Source organism: Nestor notabilis, unplaced genomic scaffold (genome assembly GCF_000696875.1).
Source record: "Nestor notabilis isolate BGI_N333 unplaced genomic scaffold, ASM69687v1 scaffold15421, whole genome shotgun sequence".
Taxonomy (NCBI): Eukaryota; Metazoa; Chordata; class Aves; order Psittaciformes; family Psittacidae; genus Nestor; species Nestor notabilis.
In genome coordinates this window covers 1-11980 of record NW_009913475.1, presented here as the reverse complement: position 1 = coordinate 11980, position 11980 = coordinate 1, and the positions used below count along the sequence as shown (strand labels likewise).

The 11980-nt window shown below is 56.9% G+C and overlaps 2 protein-coding genes across 2 annotated transcripts in view; one reads left to right on the top strand and one right to left on the bottom strand.

Annotated features, from left to right (window-relative positions):
- The window catches only part of FAM83G (family with sequence similarity 83, member G), a 16473-nt gene extending 9466 nt beyond the window's left edge, over nt 1-7007 (bottom strand). Inside the window, exons 1-2 of the mRNA XM_010023224.1 lie at nt 6513-7007; nt 408-575 (exon numbers count right to left, since the gene is read on the bottom strand). Of these exons, the coding sequence (XP_010021526.1) occupies nt 408-575; nt 6513-7007 (663 nt within the window). The remainder of the gene's footprint in view (nt 1-407; nt 576-6512) is intronic.
- The window catches only part of SLC5A10 (solute carrier family 5 (sodium/sugar cotransporter), member 10), a 34280-nt gene extending 22513 nt beyond the window's left edge, over nt 1-11767 (top strand). Inside the window, exons 10-11 of the mRNA XM_010023225.1 lie at nt 11134-11241; nt 11613-11767. Of these exons, the coding sequence (XP_010021527.1) occupies nt 11134-11241; nt 11613-11767 (263 nt within the window). The remainder of the gene's footprint in view (nt 1-11133; nt 11242-11612) is intronic.
- Nucleotides 11768-11980: the final 213 nt, after the last annotated feature.

Below are 11980 nucleotides of genomic sequence, written 5' to 3'. Positions count from 1 at the left end.
GGGGCTGGCAACAGCGCGGATCAGCCCCGCAGAGCATCTGCCTCTCCTGTCTTCCCTCCTGTTCACCAGGAGCGCGTAGGTTTGCCCTGGGATTTGCAGTGTCCTGCTTGAGCTGTGCCCATCCTTGTGATCCCTGAACACTCCCCTGCCCCAAAGCCTGGGTACCAGCAGCTCCCTGGGCTTTCTGCATCCAGCTTGGCTGCAGGGAAATCCATGTCTCATCCATTCCCCTCCAACCTCCTGGATTTAGGGGCACCACCTTCAGCTTTGCTACTGGATTAAACTCATCTAGCACTGCCTAAAGTTTAGGGGTTGTGGTCTCCCCAAGACAGGAGGGAGCAGGATCAACAGCTCTGATTATCTCCCTGCACTGGAGGAGGTTGTGGGCCTCTTTGGGCCACCCTTACCTTCAAGTGTCCAGCGTGCATCTGGGCTCGCTCACACATCTGAAGGAAGTGCTTCACGTTGGTCTCATCCAGAATGATGTAGACTCCCACTTTCCTCTTGAAGCCTGCGTCCAGCAGGTCCTTGAAGATGTCTACATCGGTGAACATGTCCATGACCACCGCGATGACCTGGAGAGGGAAGAAGAGAGATGAGTCTGTATAGCAGTGGAGGGGAGAGCCTGTGATGCAGTGGTACGTCTGCCTGTCTGAGGACATGTCCGATGGGCCGTCTCTGGGTTGTTGTGCATGTGTTGAGAGAAACACGTTAAAAAATAGCTAAAAGTGACTCTTAGCTTGGTAGCGAGTATCTGAATGCCCCTGAGGCATATTCAGGGGCTGAAATGACTTTTAATACCTTTAAAAACCAGGCTGCATGAGGTTGCTTAGAAGCAAACAGGAGTTTGCAGCTCCTGCAACCAGTGGCTGCTCCAAGTCCAGGCTGCTGCTAGCAGCGATGTGGTTGGGTTCATGCTCAGCTCTCCACTGTGATGCCAAAGCGGAGCACTGGGGACAGGCTGTTTCTGCCACTGGGGCTGCTGACGCCTCTCTTGGCCCTGGTTGTGTGGATCTTGCATGGCTATGAGCCTGTTGGGTCCCAGGGTGCTGCTCCTGCATCCCTCCTTCCTCCCAGGCTGTATGAGAGCACAGCAGAGCCGGGATAACAGTGCCAGCACCTTGTGCAGTGACAGCAGAGTTTGACACACAGCAGTGTCACCGTCCCTTGTAAGCCAGAGCTGCCTTTGTACCCAGGGCATTTGCTGCCCTGCAGGATCAGGGCGAGTCCTGTATGCGATAGGAAGATGCATCTGTGCCACGTCCAGACACGCTGGGATGGCAGCCTAAGCACCAAAGTTCACTCCATGCAATGGATTTTGCCTTCCTGGACATGGCATCACCCATGATGGTGAGCAGCAGCAGTGCAGCACAAGGGATGTGCAGGTGAGCATCACAGTGCAATCCGTGGGGCAGCAATAGGGCAGCACAGCCCCACAGCCTCTCCTTATCCACACGGGGTGGTAAGAGCCACACAGGGAAGTGGCTTGTCGTTGGGCCACTGGCATTGTCCCATGCTTGGAAACCCATCGGTGTCCCCATCTCTGTGGCTATTCCTGGAAGCTGCCCTGGATCAGAGGAGATGGTGCTCCTCACCCTTTGCCCTTCCAGGAGGGCTCTGCTGGCTGCAGCACAAGGCCAAGCTGGGAAGGACAACAGGATGGGAATATGCACACTGTGGGGTGGCACAGGGAGACCCTGGAATACCCCTCCCTGAGGAGCGAAGGGATCAGGATGGTGCTGGGAGCTGCTCAGGCACACTCAGGCACGTCCAGTCCAGGGCTCTCAAAGCACCAAGCTGCCTTTTAATTAGTTTTATGCCACAGGAGCTGGAGAGCTCTAATTAAGAGGAGGATTATTGTGCATTATGACACTGCTGGCTCTTCCCTTCCTTCTCTGCAGGCGATGGGGTGAGGAGCGAGGCTGCGTGGGGAGCCCCAGCCTGTGCTATCTCCTATACAGCCCTGAGCTCCCCAAACCCGGCCACACACGAGTGTTTCAGGAGGTGACAGTGAGAGGAGACCACTCGCTGCCTCTTGATTCTAATTGAATTCCCATTTACCCTCACCCAAGAGCCTCTCAACAGGCTTTGCCATAAATCCTTACTCCCTTGTGCACCCATTCGTGTGTTTTGTCCTGATGGGGAAACTGAGGCAGCAAACCGGGTGCTCACTTTGCATGGGCTGCGCTTGTCTCGCCAGCGATGTAAAGTGGGACAGGTTCAAAGCTCCTCTTAAAGCCCAGGGCTTGGCTTTTCCATGCACAGCAGGGAACTGTGCTGGCTGCTGCGAGTCCTGGGTGAGGGGCACTGGGACGGCATCTCCCTGGCTTGAGGAGGTGGGTTTGGAGGCAGATATTTGCTCCCATTTCTGACACTGATGCTCCCTTTGGCCATGGTCATGTCACTTTGCCTGTGCGCCTCATTTCCTCCAGGAGAAGCTGAGCCCTAATAGATAGGGATGAGAATAGTATTTGCCTTCATTTAGGGAGGAAATGGGCATTTTCCCACTGTGGTCCCGGCATTCCCGAGGTGTTGACTTGCTGCGCTGGGCCTGAAGATGGGAGGTTTCTTTGCAGGGATACAGGCAGGGGATGTCCCCCATCCCAGGCACTGCAGGCACTTGCCCAGGGCAGGAAGCAGCCCGGCTCTCACCTGCTTGCCCACATTTTCAACCCAATTCCTCCCGCTCAGCTGGTGCATCCTGCTCAGTGCTTCTGCTTCCCTGCCCTCTGCGTCTCGCCTGCAGGACAGGCTTGGCCTTGGTCTGTCACCGGGATCTCAGGCCGGTGCGCCAATGTGCTGCCCTGGCACAAAACGGGATGGGAGAGTGAGGATGGTGCTGCCGGTGCTCCCAATGCAGCGACAGTCCAGGGACCACAGGGACACAATCTGCTGTCCGTGCTTGAGCCTCAGCTGGGGGCGGTTTGGTCTGTGCCAAACCCAGGTAAACGGGGTTTATCTGTAAAGAATGGAGGTCTGTTTGCTCCAGAGAAGTGAAATCCTGCCTGTTGTTTGCTTCCCAGCGCAGGGAATGGGAGTGCACGGAGCAAACCGTGCTGTCCTGCTGCAGGGAGTGACCTTGGCACCCTTGTCCTTGTCCTCTCTGCCAGGGCAGTGCTCTGTGTCCCACATGCTCAGTGTCAGGGAGGTCTCCAGCAGCAGGAGAAGCCCCTTTCCTTTGTGTCGTCCTAGGAAGATCTGCCATCCCTTTGCCATTCATCTGGAGGATATGGAGAAGACCAGCCCCAAATCTACAGCCAAATGCTCCCAGCACCCAGGCAGGTGATGCTTTTCTTCCCAGGATCCCAAGAGCTGCCAATATCCATTGATCCATCGGATGGGGCAGATGTGCAGGTACCAGGTCCCAGCACCCTGAGCATCGCATCCCCTCAGACACTGCGCAAATGATGTTGGAATCCTCCTGATGAGCACATAAAGTGCAGGATCATGTTTTATAAAGGAAATGACAGCTCTTTATTAGCTCACTCTGACTCATCAGATAATGACTTTTGGGGCACACCACGTGGGCACTTAATAAATTAGGCAGGCACCAAGGCACAATTAGAGGAAGCGTGTTGGGATGAGGGAGAGGTGGGACAAGTAACATTAATAATTGCTCTCCCCCGTCGACCCTTTCATCCAGGAATGGCAGAAGGTTTTGTAAACAGTAATTAATAGGGGCCTCCCAACCTTGGCTGGAAGTTGCTCTGGGTAATTATATCACCACAATCCCAACCTGGAACCTTAAGTGCAGGGGAGGTCAGACTCGCTGCTGTCTCAGGTGGCTTTTGGCCAAGGTCGTTGTTTTCAGCCTGCTCTGGTTTCTGGGGAGATAGAGCCAAAATCTAGGAAAGAAGAGAGGAGGGAGATCTTCCTCCCTGCCCATCCCATGAGTTTTGCAGCCCAAGGGGATCTACATCAAGTTGCTGGAGCTGCAAATGTCTCCGGTGGTGCACCACGTCCCTGACCACCTCCGTTTATTGGCCACAAAGATGGGATTTGCTGGGAGATCAGGCCACAGGATCCTGCCTCCCTTCTCTTCCCGTTTATTCCCAGAAAGAGGAGCGGATCATTTGCATCCCCTGCTCTGGCTCGCCTGGGTTTGTGCCTCTCTGAGTTGAGCAGCGTTTGGCCTTGTCCCTGCAAGCAAGTAGGTGCATCTGCACCATCAAAGGGTCCTCATGTCCCAGCTCTTGGCTTCCTCACCCAGCTCTGAGCCTCCCCAGCGCCAGCAGCACTCACATGGGCTCTGAACTCTCCTTGGCCAGGCTGATGTCAGGCGAACTTTGCTCCTCTGGCTGCAAGGCAGCAACCTCGTGGCTGCGTTTGGTGCTCAGCGTCTGGGAGCATTTCAGACCAAGCGTCTTTGACAGCGGCTGGAGCAAGGGTCATCCTCTGGGATGCAAACCTGAAGTTCTCCCAAGCCTGTGCTCCTGCACGGGTGGGTGAAGAGCACTGCCGTTGCCCGGTGGGATGGGGCAATTCGGCAGGGATCTCTGCGGAACACCACAGGAAGGACAGGGCACATGGCCAGCCCACTTGACATCTGATGGGGTGGCAGCTGGACCATCCCTTTGTCTCTTCGTGGCTTCCTCAGACAAACCCTTTTACCCCTGAGCTGTCATGACGACCTTAAGCCTTGGCTGAAATCTCTGGGTGCAGAAGAGGGTGGTGTAACCCAGCACCCCCACACTCAGCAGCACCCACACCAGTGCTCAACAGGTTCAGCTTCAGTAACTGCGGATCTCGTATATGGGGTGGGAAACCTCTAGGAGAACCCCGCTTGTGAGATGCTGTGACTCCTGCCATGCCCAGACCCTGCAGGCTGCAGAAGCACGCACCCATCTCTACACTCCACAAGCTCCAAGCAGGCTCCTGCATGTCACCAGTGGTATCACCATATCTCATCCCACCAGCAGGGACCACCTGGACCAAGAGGCAGAGCCCAGCCCTGCTTATGGAGCACCAAGGAACCGGTGACAAGCAGAGCATCATCCACCGCGGCCCCATCCCTGCGGCATGGAGAGGCTCCAAGGAGAGGTGGGGATGGTGCCTGACTCAACCTCCTGGCTCGGCTGAGCAGGAGGAGGGCGGTGGGATGACTCAGGAGGTGCTGTTTGTGTGGGGGCAGGTGGGAAGTGGTGAGTAGGCAAAGCCAGGCAGGAGCTGCAAGCCCGGGTCAGAGCGAGCTGGAAAGACCCGAAGATGAGACATTATTTGTTGTGGGGGAGTTCTCCCATCCTCCACCCCTTGGGACTTCAGCCCTCCCTTCCCTTTGTTCTCACTGCAAAGCCCTTTGGAGGGGAAAACACTGCAGGTAAGGACAGGTCAGCTCAAGTTTTGCAAGGTGATATTGGCCAGAGATGGCTCCTGCAGCGGGGCGGCCCTGATATCCCACATCCACTGTCGCCATGAGCCTTGGACGTGCTGGGAGATCACTTTTACCGCCTGCATTCGGACTCTTCATGCTCAGACCCTCAGCCCTCCGGTCTCCAGCAGCTGCATGCCACCAGGATCCCTCTCCTGCCAGGATCTGTGAATCCCAGCACCATTCCTGGCTCTCGCATGGGGATCACTGGAGCCAAGTGGACCCGACGCATCCTAGCCCGTCTCCCCCTGCTCCATAGCTGCCCTGGCAGGGTCTCCCTGTTTTCCTGCTGCAGTATCCCCAGGGTTGGGATGCTCCTTCATTGGAACTGCATTTCTCAAGGGAGTGGATGTACAGAGCTCAAAGAGCTTCAAAGCACCATGAAACCAGCAGGTACTGACGCTTCCTGCACTTCCCAGCTAGGACTGGGTCATTGGGAAACACCAGCAGCCTCTGCCCACCACCACCATCATCTCTCTCCTTTCCTGGTCCTCCTGCCCATGACACCAGCCTGACCCCATCACCCTGCTCCTTGGTTTGATGCCACAGGGAGGACAAGCCTCACCCCAAATCTCCTCAGCATCTCCCCAGCCTTGTCCTGTGCATCAGCTCATCCTCTAGCTCTTAAAACCAGGATGAGGCCAGCTTGGGGCACCGCAGCAATCTCAGGCCAGCCTTGATGCTCACATACACCAGCACCAGAGCAGTGGCTTGGGCTGCTTTGCCCCAGGGCTGAGTTTGGCTCCTCCGGTTCCTGCGTGTTGCCACATGCAGTCACACAGGGCTTTGGGAATAATGATCCTGGGGTGCCTGGAACTGTGGGCTCACTGCTGGGAAGCTGCTCAACCCTTTTTTCTCCCCAGAGGTTTTCCCCACGGCCCCATAAGGACTCAATGATGCTGCCACATGGATCATGGGAAGGGTCGTGTTGCTCCCAGGGTGGTGCTGGACCAAGCTAACAGCATCTTCAGCAGCATCTGATCCCCAAACATTGACTACACACACTAAAACCCGAGAGATTGACAACGATGCCTTTGCTTGGGCAGAGCTCGCTGCAGAGCAGGGCCTGACCAAGCAGGACGTTAGGATCTGTCATCAAGACAGCCTGAGGCGAATCCTGCCCGGATCCCGCAGCGCACCTCACCTTCTGAGCCTGGCAGATCATCTTCCTCACCACCTCCTTGATGTGCGCTTGCCCCTCGATGGGTGGCTGCATGTAGACAGTGGCGCGGGTGACGCCGCGGTAGGCGACGGTCTCGGGCCACCCGAGGTCCAGCTGAGGGATGGAGCGGTCGGACCTCTGGGGCCAGTATTCCAGGGATGGGGCCATGTCCTGCTCATCCCCTTGGCTGTTGTGGTCGCCTTCGCTCTCCCCTGTGCTGCTGCCGTGGCGTGGGATGTATTCGGAGCCGGGGTCGTACGTCTCCAGCGTGTCCAGAATCTTCTTTAGCTCCAGCTCGGAGAGGAAGTCTCTGATGTTTTCCTTCTTCAGGACCTCATAGAAGGCATCAGGGCCCCGGGAGGCCAGCGCCTCCAAGGCCAGGCGTTGCTCCTCGCTATAGAAGAATTCAGGCTTGGACTCGCTGGACCTCCAGTTGACGTGGCTGTCGTCCAGGCACTGCACTTGGGAGAAAGCCATGGTGACCACGCACGCCGTCCCCCCTCTCCCAAGGGATCTCCGCACCCCCAGCAAGTGCCAGATGTCGACAATAAATAAGTAATTAATGATTCTCCAGTCTTTAAACACAATTGACTTTGCTGCACCCTCCCCGGCTCAATGTGCAGCTCTGGGAATGCGCCGCTCCCTTCCCCGCCGGCTCCTGCCACGCCAGAGCTCTCCTGTGCCGGGGAGGAGGATTCGGTTTCTTGCTCTCTCCCGGCTCTGCGTGGCAAGAGGGCTCCAGGCAAGGAAAACCTGGAGCTTCCCACGGCCGGGACAGAGGCGTGCACCACTGGGAGGGTCCTCTACCTCCGTGTCCACGCTCTTCTCATCCTCTGCTCTTTCAAGGCAACGATAACACCGGATCGAAGTGGGAAACAAACAGGAAGACAGCTGAAAGAAGGGCAGAGAAAAGCAGGATTTCTCAGCCCAAACACTGTCCTTGGTGGTTGTTCCTGGAGAACCGGGTCAGCCGATGGGTTCCGTGGCGCTGAACGTCTCCAGCAGCCTCTGGTGCATCGCCCTGGCCGGCAGGTCTGTTATTCCGGGCTCCTGCCCGCGCACAGTGCCGGGGCCAGACAGGTAACAGCAAGAAGTGAAAAGAGGAAAAGCAAAGAGTGATTCATCACTCTCCGCCCTGCCCCACCTGCAGTCACATGCTGCCTTCACACATTCCGGCCCTGCCCGCACGTTAACCCTTTCGCCTGGCGCTGCCCTCGCACCTCTGCCCCGCGCTGTGCGGGTGTGGGAGGCCAGGGGGTGGCTGCGGAGGGGCTGGGTGTTTGTCTTCATAATAATAATTATTATTGTCAGATCTCGTTTGAAATCTCCCTTTCTCCTGTCGGTAAGTCAATATCTTCCAGGAAAGCAGCTTTGCCTCGTGGTTAACTCCTTCCGTGCTGAGCACAAGGACCCCGATGCTAGTGCAGGAGCTCAGAGCCCAGGTGGGTCTTGGGGGCAGCACCAGGTTGGGGCTACCGTGTAATGCTTCAAAGCTGCACCACAGGGAGTTTAGACTGGACATTAGGAAGCATTTCTATACGGAGGGTGGTCAAACATTGGAACAGGCTTCCTAGAGAGGTGGTCGATGCCCTGAGCCTGTCAGTGTTTAATAGGCATTTGGACACTGCCCTTTATAACATGACTTTCGGTCAGCCCTGAAGTAGTCAGGCAGTGGGACTAGATGATTGTTGTAGGGCCATTTCAGCTGAAATATACTATTCTGTTCTATTCTAGTCTTTTCTAATCTAGTCTATTATATTCTATCCATTCTTATTCCTAGTCTATTTCTATTCCTATTCTATAACCTCCTCTGCTTTGGCACGAGGTTTGCAGCATGGACACAAGGAGCTCCACCTCGCTATGGCAGATTGCATTAGTGACTGGGAGATGGGCCAAAAGCCCACCCTGGCTTCATCAGCTGTTGCTCACAAGCCTGAAATGTGGGGCTTTTTGCCTGCAAGCTCAGATCAAGATGAATGCCAAGAATCAGGGTCAGATTCTTGCACCGATGCAAAGAAAGGGAAGTGCCAGGGGCTGCGTCTCACTCCCTGGCGTTGGTGCAGCTCATCTGGATTCACAGCCGTGTAAATGAGAGCCCCGCTTGAGTCAGGCTCCCGAGGCAAAGCCACCCGTCTGCCCGGGTGCTTGGCCATCAAAGTGCTTCTCTCTGCACAGACGGTGGCCATGGGGCTTCCTGGGTGCTCCATCCCTGGCTGAGGCTCGTGGTGTGGTGAAGCACTGAGCGCAGGGAGGGTTTGGAAGGAAAGATGGGTTAGAAATGCGCAGAAGGAGGAGGAAATCCAGTAGGGCTTTCTCAAAGCTAAGATTGTGTAAGCTTGGCTTTAGGCTGATGGGCTGCTTAGGGGAGCTGGTGGCTTCTTCTCCTTCCACTGGAGTAACCTGGTTTATGCAAGTGCTTGGTAAAGGCTGGAAAAATCACCCCTCGGTGGGGTATCGTGATCCGGGTTGTGCCCAGCCCTGGGCTGCTGCGTGCAGGAGGTGGCAGTGGGACACAGGGATGTGACAGTGGGACACAGGGATGTGACAGTGTGTGCTGGGATCAGAACATGGGGAGGAACAGAGTGCCTGGTTTTGACCAAATATCAGCTTAGGAGGTGGTTCAGATGGAGCTGATGATTTTATGGAAAGGCTGTGTGATACCACTGGTGGGATGTCACTTCCATGCTGTGGCCTGGCAGTGAGGGGTGCAGCGGAGACCAAACGTATTGGAGCAAAACTGGTCATTTTAGGTGAAATCCCAGCCCTGCTGAGCAAAGGAGAGCAAATGTGACATAGCCAAGCACCCTGCCAGCACCTACACGGACGCTCCAGCACCTCTGAAGGTTGTTGTCCTCAGCTGGGTGGCCCAGCGCCCATAGGTTGGGAGATGCCCCGGATTTGGGCATTGAGCATGGGTGTGTGTGGCGTGGCCGGAGCATGCTGCGGTTGTTCCCACCTCACAGCCGCTGTTTTTATTGTGCAAGGAGGTTTATGGTGTCCTTAGCGGGGTGTGTGCGCTTGTGATTTATGAGACGGCGGCATAAGCGCGGCATCCCGTCAGCCGTGCCATGTGCCAGCTCCTGAAGCCACGATGGTGGGGGGGGATTGTGTCCATATTGCCCCATGGCTGGAGCATCTCCTGCGGGGTGAAGGCCCCTTGGTCCCTTGGGACCTGAACTGCACAGGGCCCAGTGCAGGGACGTGTTCCCATGGATGAGCAGGTCGGTCCCTGCCATCATGGGTGTCCCCATTCGGCCACTCCGGGCTGAGCCAGCCGGACAGGCAGCACCCAGCGCAGACACATCCCGCTCCCAGGACCGGCTCCTCCCGACTGCAGGTGGAAGCATTAATTACAAGCTCCTAATTAATTTCCCATCTCTAGCAAAGGGCCTAATGATAAAGCAGAGCAGTGGGGTACGACACTGGGGTCTGCTCCCAGCTTGGGGGCTCTGGATGCCCACTGGGCTTGGCTGCTGCTTCCTGCACGCTCCTGCATCCCACTGAGGGTTTTGGTGGCAGAGCTGAGCCCTGGGGCGAGCGTTTCAGCTGGGCTGTAACACCCAGACACTGCTTTGCCCTCTGGAGCATCTTCCACCCTCCAGCCACCAGCATTTGCATAGAGCCGAGCACAACGTGCTGTTTTAAAGAGGAGAAAACCGAGGCATGGAGCAGTGATGGCAGCTTTACTCACAGCTGCTGCAAGACACAGTCACCAGAGCCCCAGCGCTGACTCTAACCCTGGGGAAAGGTGGCTCGGGTTGGGCTTTTGTAGCATCCTTGGGATGTGCTGGGGATTAGCCTGTGGTCTGCAGCCTGTTGGACCCCCACTGCACCCCACTGTGCCCTATAATCCTTTATGTAAAGCCTCAAGGTGTTACCAGCTGGCGTTTGCCTTCCCCATCCACTACTGTTGGGGGACCCCGCTTTGTTGAAGGTCACTGTGCAGGAGAACTGGGATGATGCTCCCAGTCGTGTGCAGGGATTAGCTGGGCTCCTCCTGGCTGGGAGGATGCCGACCCGGGAGCCAGGCAGGCCATCCATATTTATGCCTGGCATTCATTTCCATTCATTTCAATATTTTATGAGCATAACAATAAAAAGAAGGGCTCAGTGCTCGTTGAGACACAGTCAATGGGGTGGTGCCGGTGCCGGCGAGCTGCCGCCCGCGTCCCACAGAGCTGCTGGGTGCTGCCCATGCAGGTAATTGCTGCAACGGTGCATGAACCCGCCTGGCCCCGTGCGCAGGGATGGGCAGCGCCTGCCCGTGGGGCTCTGCTGCCTCCAGCCATAATCCTGGGTCCTGGTGGGGCCCCTGTCACTGGCTTTAATGTGGGGAGGGCTCACTGGGGGTAGATGTGACCAGAGATGGGCTGGATGTGGGGCAGCGGGAGGTGAGGGTGATGCTGCTGGGGTGGGTCCTGCCTGTGTTGAGGGTGATGGGGGAGGCAGAGCTGGATCTCCATGTGGGATGTGCTCTTCTCCTCCACCCAGTCCTATGCCTATGGGCCATCATGGCCATAGCAAAGGGCCAATATCTACCCCAATGGAACGGGGTGCCGGGGGATGGAGGAGTCCTGGCACATCACCTACCTCTGTCCCCCAGACACCGTGGCCTGTGTGGACCCCGAGGAGTGCACCCGCATCTGCGGGGCTGCCGTGGGCTGCTCCAACATCGCCTACCCCAAGCTGGTGGTCGAGCTGATGCCCAGCGGTAGGTGGATAGGAGGGGGGGACCTCCATCTGCACTGGGCTTAGCCCCATCCCAGGGCTGCCCATGCAGCCTGCGGAGGCTTGGATGTTGGTGGGACCCCGTGGATGCTCTGGGTGGGTTTACACATGGGATGGCCCATGCAGCTTTTCCATGGGTGACTCCAGAAGTGAGGTCATGGGATGTGGTGATGCAGGGTCCCAGCATCCCGGGGTGCATCTGGGTGTCCCCAAACCCCATCCTTTCCCCAGGGGACATCATGGTGTGTTCCTGTAGTGAGGGAAGCATTACACTTGGGTGAAGCATCGGGATTGTCCCATCCCATCCCATCCCCTCTGGTTCAGCCACATCCACATGGTCCCTCTCCTCCGCAGGGCTGCGTGGTCTGATGATTGCAGTGATGATGGCTGCCCTCATGTCCTCCCTGACCTCCATATTCAACAGCAGCAGCACCCTATTCACCATGGACATCTGGAGGAAGCTGAGGCCGGGGGCTGGCGAGCGGGAGCTGCTCTTGGTGGGCAGGTAGGACTGTGGCTTCCCGGGACACTGTGGGTTTCGGGGAGACTGGTGGGGCCGGTCTGGCTCTCTGTGATCTGCCTTTTGTGCCCGGGAGCCTGCACGGTGCCTGTGCTCAGCCTGCTTTGTGAAAGGAAAGCAAGCCCTTGGATTACGTATGGAAGCACTGGAAAGGCAAGACGGGGTGTTCGGGGTGTTTGGAGGGGCAGGGATGTGCCTGCTG